This window comes from Mercenaria mercenaria, unplaced genomic scaffold (genome assembly GCF_021730395.1).
Source record: "Mercenaria mercenaria strain notata unplaced genomic scaffold, MADL_Memer_1 contig_4493, whole genome shotgun sequence".
In the NCBI taxonomy this organism is placed as follows: domain Eukaryota; kingdom Metazoa; phylum Mollusca; class Bivalvia; order Venerida; family Veneridae; genus Mercenaria; species Mercenaria mercenaria.
In genome coordinates, this window is record NW_026462725.1 from 43,060 (window position 1) to 65,699 (window position 22,640).

The window sequence follows — 22,640 nt, forward strand, 5'->3', positions numbered from 1 at the left end:
TCTGCGAGCTTTTGCTCTCAGAATCTTAACTGATTGTAAATTGTCTTTTGTGGGCCGTATATTGAATTTTAATGGCTGCCCTACGTTTTCGAACAGCGGTCTTACATTCATCATTATACCATGGCTTACTTTTATGTTTACCATTTCTTGAAGTTTTAGGAATGCACTTGTCAGCAATATCAGACAGAAGAACAGAAAACCGATCAACAGGATCATAGAAATATGTGAATTCTCCAAAGTCAAATTATTTTTACATAAAGACTGATAATGTTGCCAGTCAGCTTTATTAAATTTAAAATAAGTGGGATCATCTGACGTTTGTTGAACGATACTTGATAAGATAATAGGAAAATGATCACTTCCATGTAAGTCATCCAGTAGTCTCTACATTCAAAGTCAAGAAAAAGGCTTGGTTGGCAAATTGATAAATCGAGAGACGAGTAGTGTCCTGTTGCAGGATGAAGTTATGTTTTGGATTTATCATTTAGTAAACAGAGAGAATTTCTCTCTATGAAGGTTTCAATAATTTGACCTCTTGTATTGCTATCAGAACAGCCCCAAAATTCATGATGACCATTGAAATCTCCCAACAGAATTAAAGGTTGCGGTAGTTGATTGATAAGGTGGTCAAGCTCTTCAAGATTAAGTTTGTATTTTGGAGGTATATATATTGAACAAAATGTAATTGGTCGATGCATTGTAACATGTAATGCAACTGACAGAATATTAGTATCCAAAACAATTTCTCTATGCGGACATGCATTATTTATTAAAATTGATGTTCCACCAGAAGCCCTTTCTGAATTTTTATTTATAAAGTTATACATTGAATAATTTTTAAAGGAAATGTTGTCATTTTCTTTCAAAAAGGTTTCACTAAAACATAACAAAGAGGGATTATATTTTGACAGAAGAAGAAGAATTTCGTTATAATTAGCTTTAAGACCACGAGAGTTCCATTGGATTATCTTATTCGACATAAAAATGTTTAATCTGGAAATATGGTGTTTATATTAATCCGTCTTCTCAGGAGAAGGGATCTTGGTAATCCTTTTCTCCGTCGAAGGTTTGGGAGGTATGTCTGGAGGTTTGGGTGAGCGTGCATCCTCCTCCCCCTCCATGTCTACATCTATTGCTAGATGTTCAAACCGGTTGTAGCGGTTAATGGGATCATTAGATCCCTTCCCCACTCCACCGGTATTCAGTTCAATTTTTTGTTTAGGTGTTTTATTTACCTTTGCCGATGTTGAATTGTTTGATACATTGTTTATACGTTGTGGCTGTGGCTTGTAGTTGGGAATGTTTCGTATTGCGGCTGGGGTTTTTACTTGGAGAGATTTCTGTACATTTGTTGGTTGTTTACTGGGTACCGAAGTTTTAGTTGTATTTTGTTGAACAGTCACTGAATCTGTTTGAGTAAAAGCATCAATGCACTGTGTTGTTTTGCTAGAGACAGATTCAGTTATTGATGAATAAGTTTGTGCGACTGTTGGAGATGTAAATTTGGCATTGGCAATTTGTCTTGCTTCTGGAAATCCAATGCCTTGTGTGAATTCGACATGAAGGACCTCCTTTTCGATTTTCCATGTCTTGCAATCACGAGACTTGGTTGAATGTGGCTTGCTGCAGTTCACACAACGCCTGAAGGAAGAAACGGAGTGCCAAAGGTAAGAATAATAGTGTTTGTGTGAATTTCTTTTCCTAATCGCTTGATTTTTATACGTCTAGCAGCAGCTAGTGACATGCTGATCTGAAAGGCCTTGCACAATCTCCGTCTTCGAAACTCCAGCAAGGTCAGGACAACGAATGACCCCCCCCCCCTCCCACGCCCCCCTTGCGGAGTTCAAAGTACGGTGTGCAATGCACTTACATGGCCGGTTGTAAAATGAAGTTAAGGAAAGTAAATTTCGAGCATGTAAGGCTTTCTCAACTTCAACAAGCAGATCACCTGTGCGCAGTTTCTTGACTGACTTCGGTACACCAGCAATACCTTCGATCGTTTTTTCAATTATAAATGGAGAGAGGCTTGACATTTTGAAAGTTTCGTCTATTGATTGGATTAAAAGAAATCGTGGAAATGCCATGTTGGATGTGTAAGGTCGGTGAGGATTCTCACCTTCCGTGCCGTCGGAATCTGTTTCGGTATGCGGTCGTTTTTTATTTTGGTTTTCCATATTAAATGTTTAAAATTCGTCACTCGCAGCCCCCACCCGCCGCGGAGTCCAACAAGGGAACATGAAAACAGAGCGGATATACATGTTAGGGATACTGTAGTGATATACTCGGCCAGGTATTTTGCAGTCTTGTTTATGTCTCCAGCTGTATAACAAAAAATGCAATAAGGGGACTCCAGGGATTGCTACTTTACCCAACCGATTGACCCTAAGCCACCGCCTTCTAGGAAATAGAAATTGAAATACATATTACAATGAAGTGTTCAATAACTGTGTGAACGTACTGTGAAGTTTGCTGAAAGCAGTAAAATATGACAATAGAAAGGAAGACATTAGGTTTTGTATAACGTAAATTTGCCAAAAAACCAAGAATAGTGTGTAATATAAAGTTGAAAACACATAAATGCAATTCTAAATGAAGAATAGAAGATGTAAGCGTAATTAAAGTGAGATTTCCTAGGGCTTGGCATGACTAGCCGATTGATCGTATCGGGCCAATTCGACCGCCAAAACGTCTAGACCGAATAAGAGGCCAAAGAAGTCTATTGGCATCCACATCCCGAAAAGAGGATGCACACATGTAAACAAGTATGCATCACCTCCCCGGGATGCTATGGGGCACCTCAACATCCAGGACCCTCCTCTCCGGCTTACGGGTCGCCACCCACGACAAACGGACGGCTCCATTGTCGAGGGAGTCTTACCCCTCTGCATGGAGATACAGCCGGTATTTTCTATCCCCCCGCCGGCAAGGGGCCAATTTGCTAAAAGATACAGAAAGTTAAACATTGTCTGAATGGAGTCCGAAGCTAATTTAAGAACGAAACCGCGACGAGTCTTGAGAAACGCTGTTGGTTTTCTAAAGCAACCAATCCCTGGTAGTATTCCAGGTTTCAGAGTCATAAACCTGTAAAAAGCATAACATAATGATGGCATAAACAACTGCCCATAATGATAATTGTTGGACCTGAATCAGTCTACACAAAGAAGTATAAATATAAGATGCAACGCAGGGTTGTCAAATAGACTAAGTAAAAACCCCATATAGTTTCAAGAAAGCATAGGCATAAAGGGTTCCTTGCATGATGGAAGTTAACCGTTTTTAAAAGTGTCTTCCAGGCATTTTCATATACATAAAATAATCACTTATAAATCTCTGCTTAAATTTTTCATATAAATTCTAACGAGTTACTCACTCAAGTAAATCTACAATTGTTAGACATCAGATTTTGATTTTACAATGACATTTGGGACAGCTTAATTTGTGTGGAAATTGTAAAGCTTTTGATTTTGATATGTACTATGCTTGACGTTATTAAGAATGAATTGCTACAATTAAGTACACTCAGATATGAAATCACAATCTCCTTAATACTTTACAGTTATTACCTTGTAATAGATGCTATCATTCAGTTTTGTGTAAAAGCTGATTTCTGTTGCTGTACTCTATACTTAAAACCTATATCTCCAACCAAGGTTATATGGATCTGAAGAGAAAATAGGGTACAAATCTAGGTTTGGGTTCAGTGTCAAAACTCCAGCATTTGACTGGTTGTGTCTGGTAAAATTATTTCACTGGTTGTAGGTGCAAATGGGAATATCTGGCTTGTGGATAACTTTTAAGTGGTAACAATGCTGTGCAAAGCTATTGCTTAAACAGTTAATCGAGAGCTGGATATTCGCATTCAAAACTACAATCGATGAAAAATCTTTTTCTTCAATATCATGTCCAACAAATAATAGTAAAAATTATGCGAACAAATGCTTTTCTTTATAGCACGACTTTCGTACAGAAGTGTATCTAAACAAAGCGCGAGAATCAATGATAGTCAACAGAGAATACATCACGGCATTTCAAAATCAAGCAAAATCATTAAGACCCAGTTTCGTTTTATCATCTGCATCGCAATGTTATGCATTTTTGGTTAGCAGGAGAGTCGTCTTACACGCTAGTCAAATACAGGAAGATATCAAATCAAGTACACGGATACATATTACTGGTGCCCCCCCCCCCAGTTTTTGTGGTCCCTTGAATTTTGGGAACTGGTAACCATAGTTTGGACTATGCATCAGTACGTGATCTACCCTTGAGTTCAAATAAGCATTGTTCAGCTGCATTTACCATAGAACTCACTGAAAATATTTCAGTTTGTTTATAGATTACAATGCTTAATACCAGTTACTCCGTATACAAACTATATTTTCATTTTAAGATTTTAAAGCAAGAAATTTAAAAATACAGAGTAAATTATTACAAAACGTTACTTCCTTGTTTTTAGTTTAAAGGCACAACTGATGCGTTCCCTTTAGCACTCTTACTGTGTATACATTATAAGATTCTTTTACCGAGGGTAACTGTTTAGGCGGTTACGAGGCTCCAAACACCGCAAACATACTGCACATCAAACTGTAGGCATGTTTGAATATCATTCTGTATAAACACAATTGTGTACTACTCGGAGCTGGAAAATTATGCTTTTATACTAGAGGCCAAGTGTGTTTACTTATGAATTCCATTATCAGAGGGCAACGTTACAGGAGTCAAAGGCTGTAAAAAGTTTCTTCTCTGCATGAATCATAACCTGACTGGTAAAATATGGGTATCAATGTTATTTGTATGAAAGAGGTAGCAGTATACACTATCGACAAACGACAAAAAGACACGAGGAGCAAATACATACATATATTTATCAGCTTTTACAGCTTATGTTGATATTGTTTACTATTGTTAATCATAGTCAGTTTTAAGAGCGCATGTTTATTTATTGTACTTGCTTACTGAAAATAAATCTTAATGATATCTTATTTTTGTTTTGTTTTGTTTTTCTTTACATTATTTGAAACAAATTCGGTTGGCATTCCGTTCCAATTTGTAATATTCAAAATACAATTTCTTTATCTTGCTGGTGTACAATGGTTCTGATATCATGATCAGAGCGGTGTTTTATTTTACCAAATAGTAGTTTTAATACATTTAATATATCGATAAAAATCACAATTTCTGTTTTTGCCCCGACCAAGACAGACAGATTTTGATTCGATGACCTGGTTTGTCTCTTACTTTTCCCTATATTTTCATGAACGTCCACTAACAGATCAAACAGATGTAGTCTTAATATTTTCATATAGAAGCAGATTCATTTTGAAAATCGTTTATTCAAATCTACTTTGAAGTTGCAGTTTTGTAACATATATTTCTTTGCGTATTTTAGGATGTTTGTGTACTGAAAACTCATTGTTTTAAAAACATCACGTTACGAAATGAACAAATCACACATATTACCGTGCAAATGGTACGTGGTTGATTTTTTTCACTGACTTAGAGACCGATTGAGTTTTTTTGGGTTGTGTGGCAGAGTCAATGATAACTCCCAAAGATAGTTATTAATTTGTTTTTACCCAAAGACTTTCAAATAATCCTTGAAGTCTGTACTTTTGTATACGTTTTGTTAATAATACTATATCTAAAATGGCTTCAAAAGGTATCATTTGTTTAATTAAATTTCTTGTGGATGATCCCTGAATCCCATACATACCCTTCAGTTATCCATGCTAGAATGGTGAAGTTGTCAACCTGATTTGCTCAGATTCGTGTATCTCAAATGGGTTTAAAATGCACCGCTTGCTTTGTAGAATTTCCAAACATCTTGATAAAGACCCCCGGCCTCCAACTCTACTTGTACTCCAATTAGGCAGGCGAGTTATGTATACATTTCATGATTCGCTCATATATTATTTTTGTCAGAAATGGTTTTAAAATGCACCATCTATTCTTGTATAAAGTTTAATATTTCCCGGGTAGCCTCGTCCGCTTAGCTCAATAGGGAGAACGGAGATCTATGGATCTCAGGTTCATGATCGAGTTCGATCCCTGGGCGAGGTGTATGTTCTCCGTGACGATTTGATTAAAGTCATTCTGTCTGAAATCATTCGTCCTCCACCTCTGATTCAAGTGGGGAAGTTGGCAGTTGCTTGCGGAAAACAGGTTCGTATTGGTGCAGAATCCTGGAACACTGGTTAGGTTAAAACTGCCCGCTATTACATATCTGAAATACAGGTTGAAAAACGACGTTAAACCCAAAACAAACAAATAATATTTCTCAGGGATACCCCACCTCTACTTGTACTTCAATTTTGCAGGCGTGAAGTATGTACACGTCAACCTGATTTGCTCAGACATTTTGTCAGAAATGGCTTATAAGTCACCAGTTTGTCTCGTAAAAGTTCAGACTTTCTCTGATCGGACCCCAAACCCCATCTCTACTTAGGCAAATGGGTAGTATGTACAATTTAACCAGATTTGCTCAGACTGTTTTGTCAGAAATTGCTTAAATTGTGGAATTTCAAATTTTTTCCGGGAACCTCAAATCCTATCATGCACGACAGTTATCTAGAATGTACTTGTCAACAGAATTTGTTATCTAAAAATGGGTTTAAAATGCACCATTTCGTCTTGTAGTACTCAAGGAGAACCCCTCAACGACCGCCTTAACAGAAGCATCAATTCCATACGCTTCATATCGAATGAGAAAATGTACAGAACTATTATCAACTTGTAAAATCTCAGTTTGTACTTAAGCCAATATTAGCAACACTTTTTTTCAATAGCGTAGAGGTAGAGTGTCGGTTTTGAGTGAGGTAGGTCTAGTGTTCGATCCCTGACCGCGTCATACCAAACACGCGAAAATGGTACTGATAACTCCTTTGCTTGTTACTCGGTTTTAAATGATTTTACCGGGCAGGTCAATATTTGTTACTGGGTACCTAGTTTGTGGCATAAGAGCTTTGCAGCTCGAGTTGTATGTCTTAACAAAGCTTATCTTTACCTTTACTTTAAATTTATACCATGTTTGCCAAAATATCAAAATGTATTTATTATGCTTTCATAAGGATTGGGTCACAAATGTGGCATCTAGAGTGTTCACAAGCTTTTCCTTTGATCTGGCCTACTGACCTAGTTTTTGACCCAACATGACCCAGTTTCAAAATTTACCTAAAGATCATCAAGATAAACATTCTGACCAAATTTCATAAAGACTGAGTCAAAACATTGGCCTCTAGAATGTTCACAAGCTTTTCTTTGATTTAGCCTACTGACCTAGTTTTTGACTCAACGTGACCCAGATTCGTACTTGGCCTAGAAACCATCAAGACAAACATTCTGAACAAATTTCATAAAGATGGGGTCATAAATATGGCCTCTGGAGTGTTCACAAGCTTTTCCTTTGATCTGGCCTATTGACCTAGTTTTTAATCCAACATGACCCAGTTTCAAACTTGGCCTAGAAATCATAAAGACTAACATTCTGACCAAGTTTCATAAAGATTGAGTCACAAATGTGTTCTATAGAGTGTTCACAATCTTTTCCTTTGATCTTACCTACCGACCTAGTTTTTAATCTCACATAATCCAGAATAAAACTCGGCCTAGAAATCATCAAGGCAAACATTCTAACCAAATTTCATAAAGATAAGGTCATAACTGTGGTCTCTAGAATGTTCACAAGCTTTTCCTTTGATTTGACCGGGTGACCTAGTTTTTGACCCAACATGACCAAGATTTAAACTTGACCTATATATAATCAAAACAAACATTCTGACTAATTCTAATGAGCTTCAAACTTGAAGTGTAGTCTCTAGAGTGTTGACAAGATTTTCCTTTGATCTGGCCTACTGACCTAGTTTTTGATCCAACATAACCAAGTTTCAAATTTAACATAGAAATCATCAAGACTAACATTCTGACCAAGTTTCATAAAGATTAGGTCACAAATGCGGCCCCTAGAGTGTTCATAAGTATTTCTTTTGATCTGGCCTACTGACCTAGTTTTTGACCCAACATGACCCAGTTTCAAACTTGACCTAGAGATCATCAAGACAAATATTCTGACCAAGTTTCATTAAGATGGGTCGAAAATGTGGCTTCTGGAGTGTTAACAAGCTTTTCCTTTGATCTGTCCTACTGACCTAGTTTTAGATCCCACCTGACCCAGTTTCAAACTTGACCTAAAGATCATCAAGTCAAACATTCTGACCAAGTTTCATTAAGATTGGGTCACAAATATGGCCTCTAGAGTGTTTACAAGCTTTTCCTTTGATCTGTCCTACTGATCTAGTTTTTAACCCAACTTAATCTAGTTTCAAACTTGACCTAGAGATTATCAAGACAAATATTTTGACCAAGTTTCATAAAGATTGGATCACAAATGTGGCCTCTAGAGTGTTCACAAGGCGAATGTTGACGCACGACGGACGCCGGACAATGACCGGTCACAATAGCTCACCTTGAGCACTTTGTGCTCTGGAGAGCTAAAAAATTTTTTCGAGACTTCCGCAGATGTGTTCATACGGCGGTGCACATGGAACCTTCAAAGATAAACTTGCATGAAATTCGATGAAAGGCGGCGGTTATGGTCTCCAGTTAAAATAATTGGTTTGCCATAAACGAGCAAACAATGGACAGCACTAACTGGAATTTAGAAAGGGGATCTGAGGTTATGAAGCTTGCATGTCATAGAAACTGCCAAAAGGCAAAATTAAGAAGTAGGCACCATATACAAGGGGTGATTATTTAATACCCAAAGCTATGAAAGCGGTAGTAATGGAGCCATCCAGGCCGAAATGTTCAAGCTGAAAAACTAAATAGTACCACTAACACGACATAAAAGCCTTGCTGAACGATCTGAAAAGATCGAAATGTTACAACCCTGAATGAATGTACGGGGAGACTTTTGACGACCGCCACACGGCACAAACAACGTTGCTGTGATAAATGAAAATAAAAAAAGTGGCAACTCAACAGGTCACCCCAAGACAACAAAAAAATGAAAATGTTGCAGGCTTATTTTGATTGAGCCTGTTCAGGGACGGAAAGTGGAAATGCATGCTACCGTCCACGCCCTCTAGCCCCGGGTTGAGCAGAACTTAAAATTTACACACGATACAAGTGTAAAACAAGTCAAATGGTTTATCACGGCCAGAAATTTGTACACACCGGACAGAAGTTGCGAAATTGTCATTTGTGCAGGAAAGAAGCGTTTACCATAATGTCCAGTACTGGACAGGTATAGTGACCATGCACGGACACAGCCAAATTTCTCAGAGGGGTCCGATCCCCTGCCCTCCCCCCACCCTGGAAATTTTGAAATTTAGCACTTCATTTTTGCATTCTGTGACATTTTTTATGGACTAACCTGTTAAATTTGGGAAAATGATAAAATCAAGCTTTTTTAAAGGGTAAAATTCTTAGTTTCTTTTAGATAAAAAATATGAATTATGTCGGGGTCGTATGTAGCAGCAGACGCATATACTTTACATGCAGTCCTAATGTTGCCTTTTTCGAAAAACATTTTCTTTCCTTCTTGTCTTCTTTCCTTTTTTTAAAGATTTTCCAGAGGGGGTCCGGACCCCCGGTCCACCCACCTCCCCTCTGGATCCGCGCATGGTGACATATCATGCTTTCTGTTTATGCAGGTAAACTTGTGTTTGGTGAAATTTCAACAGAGCACAGTTGTCTGAACAGTGTACAAACTCATTACTGTTTTTTCAGGCAAGGGTGGAAAAAAGTGGTAGACAATGAAAGCAGTAACATTTTTTATTAAAAAAAAATAAACAATGAGACAAACATTTTCCCAAAATCTTTGGACGGTTCAAAAACCCCATGTTAAACATACGATAAAGCCCGAAACGCGTGAAAATGTTCCGAATGTAAATCGGGTGAAGTAGGCGCTCTATGTATAGAGTAAGATTATGCGTCTTGATTGATTAAACTGGGCGAGGTTACTTATTACTTGAGGATGAAAAAAACGTGTTTTTTAAATGTTGCTCTTAAACAAGGGTGGCGGTTGAACTACTAAAAGTACAACAACAGTTAATTCACAACAAATCGTACGGTATGTTTTATAATCAGTAGAAGCTAGTCGAATTTACGCTTATGAGACCTGTTTCACTCATAAGTAAAGAATTCACAGGTCCATCATGAAATATTTTCCCCAGCGCGCATATACTTTACCTATCATCGGCCGCGATCAAAAACCAACATTCGAGACATCCGCAGATGTGTTCATACGGCGGTGCACATGGAATCTTCGAAGATACACTTGCGTGTAATTCCCTGAATGGTGGCGTATGGTCCCCAGTTAAAATAATTGGTTTGCCATGAACGAGAAAACAATGGGCAGAACTTAGCAACATGAATTTAGAAAGGGAAAAATCTGAGGTTATGGAGCCTGCATGTCACAGAAACTACCAAAAGACAAAATTAAAAAGTAGGCAACATATCCAAGGGGTGATTACACAATATCCAAATGAAAGCGATAGTATTGGAACCATCCAGGGCGAAATGTTCAAGCTAAATAACTAAACAGCGCCAATAATACGAGAAAAAAGCCGTGCCGACAGATCTGAAAAGATCGAAATATAACAGCCCTGATTGAATGTACGGGAGACATTTTGCGGCCGCCACACGGCACAAACAACGCTGATGTGATAATGAAATAGAAAAAAATGGAAACACCACAGGTCGCTCAGCATGGCACAAATGAAAAAGTCTGCTCGTAGACGGTAGTGGAAAAAGCATGCTACTGTCCATGCCCTCTAGCCCATGGTTGAGCAGAACTCAACATTCACACATGCTACAAGTACAGAAAAAAAACTATAGAGACATCCACAGATGTGTTCATACGACGGTGCACATGGAACTTTCAATGATACACTTGTGTGTAATCTCATGAAAGGCGGCGTATGGTCCCCAGTTAAAATAATGTGACTGCCCTAAACGAGAAGCCATGTTGTAGATCATAGAGTATGTTGTGAGAAGTGTTGTGGTAAAGTGAGAAGACAGTTGAGAGGCAACTATGTGTTCAAGGGTTTTACAGAGAATGCATGTAAGGGAAATTGGGTGATAGTTTGCTGGATCACTGGTATCTCTTTTTTGTGAACTGGGCAGACATTTGCACTGGTCCAATCAAAGGGAATATTGCCGGTGGTCAGAGACTTTTGAAAGAGAACAGTGATGATCTCAGCAACCTCCTTTCTCGGATCTTTCAGGACAATTGGTCTTATATTTTCAGGGCCGGCAGCTTTGTTAGCATTGAGGTTGGCAAGGAGCTTTAATACTCCTTGAGGGTATTTACAGTAATTTCTCGGGTCCAGATGCCTCCGTTTTTATATGCATGTCTGTTTAAGTGAGAGTAGTGTAACTGGGAAAAAAGGACTGACATTTTGTTAAGGATATTTGCTTTATCAATGTTGTTACTTTTTAAGAAAGCCTGAGTTTTGATCTTTAGTGGGAATACCTTTTGTGAATCTTGTTTTGAAGTTTTTTTATAGGGTAATAGAGCTGTTTGGTACAGTCTTGACTTTGTGTGTCAGTTCCATCATCACCTGCAAAGTTCAGAATGTTTTCTATATAAGAATCATATGATTGGTTAATTTTAGCCTTTATTTAAGATTTTAGTTTCTTGAATTAATTTTTGATATTTTGGTAGGGCTGGTCTCTTTTATGAATTAGTTTCTTAATGGATTTTGTTATCCGGTGCAGAGATGGTTTTGCTTTAATTCTTTTAGTAGGTATGCATTTTGATATGCCATCCTCAAGTGTGTGTTTAAACTGGGCCAAAAGGTCTTAACAGAGAGGTTCAGTTCTTTGTAGTATTTCCGGTGTAGAGATTTTAATGATATTGTTTTTAATTTCAGTCTAGTTAGCTTTCTTGTACAATATGCAAATACGGGGCTTTTGTTTGAGGTAATTGGATATACGGCGGGAGATTAACTGCAATTAGGTTATGGTATATTTTATAAAACATGGTTAGCCTGCAGTCTAGTTTGCGATGTTCAAGGGAACGCCAGCCCAGGTCTTCCTGCATGGTTGTTACACTCAAAGGAGAGTACCCTCTTTTAATCATTCAAGGTGGCATTCCTTAAGAGCTGGCTGAAATTTTGTGAACAGTAATGGTGTTCAAAGCTGCAAATACAATACTTAAAAATAATGACGAGAAAAGATCGGCCATGTGTGGCAATTTGCCGCATATATGAGGAATTTCTGACTTAACATGAGAGGGGTCTAGTTAGAGGTTTTAATTAGCATATATAATATTACATTCTAATGCTATGTTAACAAGATTCTTATAAGCCTGCCCGCTTAGCTCAATAGGGAGAGCGCATGTCTACGGATCACGTGGCCGTGAGTTAGATATATCGGACAGGGCGTATGTTCTCCGTGAGGATTTGATAAAAGACATTGACGAAGTGCTCAAGGTGAGCTTTTGTGATCGCCCTGTGTCCGTTGTCCATCCGTCCGTCGTCAACAATTTGACTGTTAACACCCTAGAGGTCACAATTTTGGCCTAATCCTAATGAAACTTAGTAAGAATGTTACCCTCAATACAGTCTTGGACGAGTTCGATATTGGGTCATCTGGGATCCAAAACTAGGTCACCAGGTCAAATCAAAGGAAAAGCTAGTTAACACTCTAGAGGTCCCAATTTTAGCCCAATCTTAATGAAACTTGGTCAGACTGTCGCCCTCTATAAAATCTTGGACGAGTTTGATATTGGGTTATCTTGGTTTAAAAACTAGGTCACCAGGTCAAATCAAAGGAAAAGCTTTTTAACACTGTAGAGGCAACATTTATGACCATATCTTAATTAAACTTGATCGGAATGTTTGTCTTGATAATTTATAGGCCAAGTTCAAATCTGGGTCAGGTGGGGTCAAAAGCAAGGCCACTAGGTCAAATCAAAGGAAAAACTTGTTAACATCATAGAGGCCACATTTATGATGTATCTTCATGGAACTTAGTCAGAATGTTAACCTTGATGATCTTTAGATCAAGCTCGAATCTGGGTCATGTGGGGTCAAAAACTAGATCACCGGGTCAAATCAGAGGAAAAGCTTATTAACACACTAGAGGTCACAATTTTGACCCAATCTTAATGAACCTTGGTCAGAATGTTGCTCTCTATAAAATCTTAGACGAGTTTGAGATTGGGTCATCTGGGGTTAAAAACTAGGTCTCTAGGTCAAATAAAAGGAAAAGCTCTTTAACACTGTAGAGGCCACATTTATAATATATCTTCATGAAACTTGGTCAAAATGTTAATTCAGATGATTTCAAGGTCCTGTTTGAATCTGGGTCATGTAGGCTAAAAAACTAGGTCACCAGGTCAAATCAAAGGAAAAGCTAGTTAACACTGTAGAGGCCACATTTTTACCATATCTTAATTAAACTTGATCCGAATGTTAATCTTGATGATCTATAGGTCAAGTTCAAATCTGGGTCAGGTGGGATCAAAAACTAGGTCATTAGGTCAAATCAAAGGAAAAGCTTGTTAACACTCTAGAGGTCACATTTATGATTGTATCTTCATTAAACTAAGTCAGAATGTTAATCTTGATGATCTTTAGGTCAAGTTCGAATCTGGGTCATGTGGAATCAATAACTAGGTCACCGGGTCAAATCAAAGGAAAAGTTAGTTAACACTTTAGAGGCCACATTTCTGACCATATCTTAATGAAACTTGGTCAGAATGTTAATCTTGATGATCTTTAGGTCAATAGGTCAGGTGGGCGATACAGGGCTTTCATGGCCCTCTTGTTTATCTAAATGAATACATCTTAGCAGCTTCTAATGAGATGGTTTGAAACGTTATTCGTTATTGTCTTTAGTTGGACTGAGGCACTCAGGATAGATAGCTATGGACTGATTTTATGTCAAATTACCTCCGTTTATTTCAGATGGGTGTATCTCAGTAACCATTGAAGATACTGATTTGAAATGCCATTTGTGCCATCAGATGGTCTCGGACAATCAGGGTAGATAACTTTTGACTGAATTTATGACAAATTACCTCCCTTTATTTTATGTAAACGAATACATCTCAGCAGCATCTAATGAGATTGGTTTTAAATGTTATTTAAGTCTTTCAGGGTAAGGAATAGTCATGTTAGTACAAAAATGCAGCATTTGAGCCTAGGACCCTCAAACTTGGTGGTCTTTCAAATCCAAAACTATCTATCAAATAAATAATTCCGTTATGAAAAATAGAACAGACCCAATGATCAGCATGGGTGGTGTGAATCTGGCATGATGGAGATGTTGTTGGCTCCATAGGTTCATTTCTGTATTTCCATTTCTGTTCTGGTTTATGGAACAACGGTACACGTTCAGTTAAGCCTGAAATTTGACTTCCTACTTGTTGGCGTAATAGTTTGTTTACAGCCTCCATATGATTTGAGTTAAGTCCTTTTTTATGTAATATTGCCATTTCATCATCTATAGTTAGTCCTAATTCATTAATCCACATTTTCTAGTTTAGTGATAAGTCCTTTATCCCTACTTAAGTCTAAATCAATAAAATCACATTAATCTTGAATGCCTGGTTCTAGTTTTGGAATCCTTTTACTTAAATCATGTTCAAAATGCAATTTTCCTTTATTCTGAGACTTGGGATTTTGTGGATGTCTAATATGCCTTTTGGTGTTGATTTAGAAGTAAACAGAGATATTTTGCCTTTCCAGATGTAATGTTTGCATCTTTGTCTGGATTTTGATGTGAACTCTGATGTTTCCAGTTTAATTTTGATGGTGGAGTCAGGTGCAGCATTGGTTGTATCAGCATTGCGTCTGTATCAACTTTGCGGCCTTTTTTCGTCCCACACTTTTTCATTGCTTTGGGACTACAGCTTCTATGCAGCTGTGTTAAATTAAAAACTTTATTTTCTTACCTTCATTCCCAATAGTTTCATTGCTGCAATTATGTGGTAACAGCGACTTGTTGCAGGGCAGGAACAATGTTTATCTGGGAACACCCGAACAACATGTTTGTCATTTTTTACCCTTTCACTACAAACGAGTTCATTTTAGGAACAAAATCAATTTCCTCATCTGTTACCACACGCTCAGCTATACATTTATACTATTAAAATGATTGTTTTTCTTAAATATTTTAGACTTTCCCGGAAACTTATTTTTTACTGATAAATCAGAAATTTGTCCTTTAATGAGTTAGACAAGTTTGTCTAGAGCACAAACATTTTTCGGGAACTGTACAATATCTAATCTAGTGCAGCATATTGAAATTCATGTTCTAATATCAATTCACTGTCTCCACAGAAAGCATATAATAAGTCCCTTAAATTATTTCCATGTAAGTAATTAAAGTACAAAACTAGCTAGTTCTTCTGGTGCTTTTCCTTCCAATCCAACAATCTTTTATGTCTCACATTCACACTTTCACTGACATATTAGTTATTCCAGAGTATGGGTTGTAAATTTCTTATTTTTTCTTCTAAAACCCACCTCGCTGCATGTTGTAAAATGTCCCCTTTCAAATTGTCATTAAAGCAGTCTACAAAAGATTGACTCCAAAGTTGTTTTTCATTAATTTTTTCCTCGAAAATTATTTCAGTTTCAGAATGCAGTATATTCGTCATAAATTTTGACGTCGTCAGACTTGTCCCCATACTTCCTTACCCAAACTTTTACACCAACATAAGAAAACATCTGAATTTGTAAGCTGTGATTTAAAGGCATTGACAATTTCTTTTTCTCTGTCACTAACAACTGTTAAATTTTTATCTGTTAATTTTGATTATTTTTTTCTTCTAGAGTTCAATAATAAAGTTTTCATGACAAGATTTGAATTTCCTGTCATGAATAATATATGCCACAGGAATCATTGGTTTTTTTTTAACATTGGATGTTGAATTCAAGCAACTGATACATAAAAGTCTCTTAGATCAAATGTAGTATCACATTATATTTCTAAAGATATTTCTTCCACCTGTAACAAATTATTGACTGAAAAAAAAATCTTTATTTCCTAGAATTACCTCTAAATCAGGAATTGTTTTTGTGTATGTTATATAAGCCCCTTGCCGGCGGGGGGATAGAAAATGCCGGCTGTATCTCCATACAGAGGGGTACGACTCCCCCGAAAATGGAGCCACCTGTTTGCCGTGGGTGGCGGCCCGTAAGCCGGAGAGGAGTGTCCTGGATGTTGAGGTGTCCCATCTTCCCGGGATATGGATGCCAATGCACATCTTTGGCCTCTAATTCGGTGTAGACGTTTTGGCGGTCGTATTGGCCCGATACGATCAATCGGCTAGTCATGCCAAGCCCTAGGAAATCTCACATTTACGTTTACATTTTCTGTTGTTTATTTCAAACTGCATCTTTATGTTTTCATTTTTGTATTTTCACAAACATAATTTTGAAACAAAATACGTTACACAAAATCTAATTTTACTCTGCTCTACTGTCACATTTTACTGTATTCAGCAAACCTCATATTACAATCACACAAATTTATTTCACAATATATTTTCATATATACTTCAATCTATGTTTCCTAGAAGGCGGTGGCTTAGGGCCAATCGCGTGGGTAGAGTAACAATCCCTTGAATCTCATGATTGCTTTTCTGCAATACAGCTGGTGATATAAACAGGATTGTAAAATACCTGGCCGAGTATATCACTACAGTATCCCTAACATGCATGAGCTGGATATCCGCTCTGTTTACATGTTCCCTTGTTGGACTCCGCGGCGGGTGGGGGCTGCGAGTGACGAATACCAATCATTTAACATGGATAACCAAAACAAAAATAAAAGACCGCATACCGAAACAGACTCCGACGGCACGGAAGGTGGGAAATATTCTCACCGACCTTTCAATTCAAACATTCCATTTCCGCGATTCCTTCTCATTCAGTCAACAGTCGAAAACTTTAGGATGACAAGCATCTCACCTTTTGTAATAGAGAAAACTCTTGAAAGTATAGCTGGTGTACCAAAATCTGTCAAAAGCTACGTACTGGGGATCTTCTCGTTGAAGTTGATAAAGCGGCTCATGCTCAAAATCTAACTTGGTAACAACATCATTTTTCGGCCATCCTTGCAAGTGCATTGCACACCGTACTCTGAACTCCTCAAGAGGGGTTATTCGTTGCCCTGATCTTGCTGGGGTATCGGAGACGGAAATTGTGCAAGGTCTTGCTGATCAACATGTTACTGCAGCTAGACGGGTCAAAATAAAACGATATGGAAAAGAAATTTTTACAACACTTTAATACTTACTTTTGGCATTCCAATTTCTTCCGTCTTTTGTAAGAGTAGGCTATCTCCAAACAAGGTCACCCAATATATACCGAATTTCCTTCAATGCTACAACTGTTCAAATTTGGTCATACCGAGTCAAACTGCAAAGGAGAACACATCTGTCATAAATGTAAACAGGATGGTTATTCTCATGAGCCTGACAGGTGTAATAGACCATTGTGCTGTGTGAATTGCGGCGAGGAACATTCAAGCCAGGTCTCGCGACTGCAAGACATGGAGGATCGAAAAGGAGGTCCTCCATGTCAAGTTCACACAGGGCATTGGATTCCCAGAAGCCAGAGGAATCGCGAATACTAAATTCATGTCTCCATCTTCCACAACATCATATTCTTCAATCACAAAATCAAATACTAACAAATCAACAACCTTTTTTGATGCATCAACGCAAACTGACTCTGTACCTGCCAAAGACGTACCAAATGAAAAGCCTAAAGTACCAGCAAAACCTTCGCAAGCATCTCAAGTTCAAAAGGCAGCTGCTAAACCAACACTGCCACTAGCTATACAAAATGTCCCTAAGTATTCAAGTACGCCGTCGTCACGACAAAACGTTTCATCAAACCCTAATCAACGTGGGGTGAGTCAAACACCCAGACAAAAAATTGACTTGAAAACTGATGGGTTCGGAAAGGGATTTGAACCGGTTGACAGGGGAGGATGATGACGATCCGCCATTATCTGCTCCGTCCAGTTTAACTAGCACAAAGGAGGGGAAGATCAAAAGGTTCCCTCCTGAGTCAATGCAGCACTAACACTTCTTTAAATTTCCAGTCGCTCAATTTTTGTTTACCATTGTAAATGGAAAGTAAAATTATCCAGTGGAATTGCCGTGGACTTAAAGCAAATTATAATGAAATTCTCCTTCTTTTATCAAAATAAGATCCTTCACTTATGTGCCTTAGTGAAACATTTTTAAAGGAAACGGACAAAATAGCTTTCAAAAATTATGTATAACTTCATTAATACTAACAGAGCTTCTGGTGGTACATCTATTATTATTAATAATGCATGTCCGCACAGACAAATTGTTCTAAATACAAGTATTCAGTCAGTTGCAATAAACGTTACATTGCATCGTCCAATTACTATCTGTTCGATTTACATACCTCCCAAATTTAAACTAAATCTTGAAGATCTTGATGATCTTATAAAACAATTGCCACAACCTTTTTTGCTTATGGGAGATTTTAATGATCATCATGAGTTTTGGGGCTGTTCTGACAGCAACACTAGAGGTCAAATTATTGAAACTTTTATTGAAAGAAATGCCCTCTGTTTATTAAATGATAAATCAAAAACGTATCTTCATCCTGCAATAGGTAACTTTTCATCACTTGATTTGACAACCGAACATCTTTCTTGATTTTGGAAGGAAAGTACTGGATGACTTGCATGGTAGTGACCATTTTCCAATTATTATTTCAAATACTTCTAATCTGCCTTCAGACCACCCTTCATATTTCAAATTTAATAAAGCAGACTGGAAGCAAATTGAAACGTTATGTAAAAATGATTTGACATTGGAGAATTTTACAAATTTTTATGATCCTATTGATCGGTTTTCGGTTCTTCTGTCCGATATTGCTGACAAGTCCATTCCTAAAACTTCAAGAAATGGTAAACATAAAAATAAGCCTTGGTATAATGATGATTGTAAGACCGCTGTTCGAAAACGTAGGGCAGCCATTAAAAAATTCAATATACGGCCGACAAAAGAAAATCTACAATCAGTTAAGATTCTGAGAGCAAAAGCTCGCAGAACTGTAAAACAAGCAAAGAAAAGATCATGGCATTCATACGTTTCAAAACTTAATTCTAGGTCATCGGTTAAAAAAGTCTGGGAAATGATTCGCAAAAAAAGTGGAAAAGGAAAAACTTCAAATGTTTCCCATCTAACAAAATCAGACCAGTCTATTGCATCTACCAAGGAGGACATTGCCAATACACTTGGTGAAACTTTTTCAAAAAACTCTTCATCAAATAATTATGATAAAAGGTTTCAAAACATAAAATCGACTAAAGAAAGTAAACCTTTAAATTTTGATTCAAATAATGATGAAGATTATGATGAACCTTTTTCGCTCACAGAATTGCTTGACTCTTTAGACAAATGTCATGATACTGCAGCTGGCCCAGATCAAATTCATTATCAACTTTTAAAACATTACCACAAGAAATCATTAGACCTCCTACTTGAAATTTATAATATTACTTGGAAAACTGGCATTTTCTCCAGATTCTGGAGAGAAGCTATAGATATTCCAATACCAAAACCCGGGAAAGATAGCACGAACCCCAGTAATTATAGACCGATTGCCCTTACTAGTTGTTTATGTAAAACGTTGGAACGTATGATCAATTCTAGACTAGTTTTGGTATCTTGAATCTCAAGGCCTAATTACTAACTTTCAAAGTGGTTTTCGTAAGCAGCGCAGCACAACTGATCATCTTGTTCGACTGGAAAATTTTATTCGTGATGCATTTGTTAAAAAAGAGCATCTAGTGTCTGTCTTTTTCGATTTGGAAAAAGCTTATGACACTACAAAAGCTTTCTTTTATACCACACATAAAATACTTGAAAGCCAAATGTTTGAAATCGTTGAATCTTTTAAAGGTAATTTCAAATACTGATTGGGGAGCAGATCGCAAGGTTTTGTTAAGCCTTTATAGAGCTTTGATTAGATCCAAGCTAGATTACGGTTGTGTTGTATACGGTTCAGCCAGAAAATCGTATTTACAAATGTTGAATACTATCCTTAATCAAGGTCTTCGTAATGCTCTTGGCGCATTTAGAACATCGCCTGTTGAAAGCTTGTATGTTGAAGCAAACGAACCCTCCCTTTACACGAGACGTGAAAAACTGTCATTGCAATATGCTCTGAGGGTAGCTGCCAACAAATCCAATCCTGCTCATAAAATCATATTTAAACCCAAATACCATGATTCGTATGACAGAAAACCAAAACAAATTAAACCTTTTGGATTTCGCATCAACAATTCTATGAAGGAAACTGATTTTGAATTTCATGATGTAAAAGAAAATTTAGTTCTGAATACACCACTATGGACTCTTAATTCTCCAACAGTTCTTTTTGATATGAAAACCGCCTTGAAAAAGTCTGAAACAAACCCTGAAATATTCAAGTCCAAATATAACGAAATCAAGTCTACTTACAAAGATCATTTTCCTATTTATACAGATGGTTCAAAAGATGATTCAAAGGTTGGATTTTGCCGCCGTTAGCCATCTGCATCAATCAAAATTACGTTTGCCAAAATAACGCTACAATTTTTTTCAGCCGAGGCAAAAGCTATATGATTTGGCCCTTAATTTTATTTCAGAATATAATGAAGAAAAAATTATCATCTTTCCGACTCACTTTCTGTATTACAATCAATACACAACCGTAAAACAGAAAATCCTCTCATTCAAAATATCTTCTCAGGGTTCATGAACGATCTTTTAAAAAGTCCATCATATTCTGTTGGATTCCTAGTCATGTTGGTATTTATGGAAATGAAGATGCTGATACCGCAGCAAAGAAATCACTTTCATTAAATCAATCTAAATTGAAATTACCATATACTGATTTTAGGTCAAATATCAACAAATACATTTTAACTAAATGGCAGTCTTCATGGAACAATGCTTCGTTCAATAAACTTCGTGAAATTAAACCTACATTAGGTAAATGGCACCAAGGAAACAGATCTGTTCGCAGGGAGGAAGTTGTTCTTTCTCGTTGTCGAATAGGTCATACTCGGTGACTCATTCGTATCTTCTGAACAATGAAAAATCAGCCTGAATGTGTACCATGTCAAACCCCCGCTTACTATTAAACATATTTTAATCGACTGTATAGACTTCGATCCACAGCGCAATTCGTACTATAATGTTGAATCGTTAAAAGAACTGTTTGAGGAAATTTCAGCCGACAAAATTTTTAATTTTTTGAAACAAATAGGCATATATCATAAAATCTAAACCTTATTTGATTTTTATTCACAACTTTTATACTTTTTTATGTTTGCAATTGATTTTTACACTATATATGTATATACACTTTTACTTTAATAGTTTTATATATGCTTTACAATTAACGTAATCCATTTTTGGTTGCGGGTTTATCCCGCTACCAAAGTTAAGTGTATTTCTGACAATCATGTAGCATCTTTATTTGATTCCAAATCACATCCAAAGGAATTTGTTCATGTGCTACACAAAGTAGTCCCATTCATGAACAATGCGGATGAATTATCAATGATCTCAAGCAGTTCTTATCCATCCTCTATCCATTCACACTGGCCATTTAGATTATATAAGACCTGTTAATGATTAGGTATTCCAGCCCATGGTTACATCACTGACTTCCAGCTGTTCATGTAAGGTCAGGCAGAGTTTATCTTAGATATGAGGCACATTAGTATTTGTTTCTTATACATTTATATTTATAGATTGGCATTTAAAATGAAAATAACTCTAGCATAACCCGCAACCACCAGACATCTCAAGGCTTTGATTTTTCTTGGCGATATATGACCTTTTTGTGTCGATTCGCCGTAAAACCCAACTCATTCATTCATTCATTGTGTATATTATATAACCATCCCTCTGATTAGCAAATGCAAACTGTATAAGGAATCATGAGTTAATTTTCTGTCTTTTCAAATTTGTTTGGCAAAATTCTTAATGTGATCCTCGTTTCGCGGAATACCAACACCCTTCTTTTCATTATTTGATTTTTCACTTCACAGTTTTTCTCTAATTCTGTTGGTTTTTCATCTAAGCATCTTGCTTTAATTTCTTTTATCAGTGATGGCTTTGTTCTGTTATGTTGACAGTTACTTTTTGTTCAATTTTCATGCGGAAGGTTGCGATGTGCTGCACTATCACCAATATAAACTAGAAACACCCGTCCATTGTAATCTGAATTAACAAACCTAAATCCATGTTTCTGAAAATTATCACGCACAACACCTTGGTTGCTGATTTTAAAGCAATGTCAAAACTCCAGACACAATCACACTAGCACTGAAAATTAGAATTTCAACAATACTGTCATATGTCTACTAAATATAGTCATTAAATTTCAACCAGCAAATGCACTGAGACACACGAATCACACAAAAGTTAAATGTAGTAATCACAGTAGCACTGAAAATTAGAATTTCAACAGTTTTGGCATATGTCTACTAAATATAGCCATTAAATTTCAACCAGCAAATTCACTGAATCACACTAAAATCAAATGTAGTAATTACCTGGGTGAGCATTCTCTAATTCTATCACAAAGTGAGCATATGTCTGTGACAATCTCATCTGGTGTCTTATAGCGAATGCCATTGTG

General features: G+C 37.0%; 1 protein-coding gene across 1 annotated transcript in view; it reads right to left on the reverse strand.

Annotated features, from left to right (window-relative positions):
- LOC128553917 (semaphorin-5A-like) overlaps positions 1-14,479 on the reverse strand; it is a gene marked incomplete at its 3' end in the record, with an annotated part of 29,419 nt that extends 14,940 nt beyond the window's left edge. Inside the window, exons 1-2 of the mRNA XM_053535116.1 lie at positions 14,161-14,479; positions 1,236-1,408 (exon numbers count right to left, since the gene is read on the reverse strand). Of these exons, the coding sequence (XP_053391091.1) occupies positions 1,236-1,408; positions 14,161-14,479 (492 nt within the window). The remainder of the gene's footprint in view (positions 1-1,235; positions 1,409-14,160) is intronic.
- Between the last annotated feature and the right edge of the window lie 8,161 nt (positions 14,480-22,640).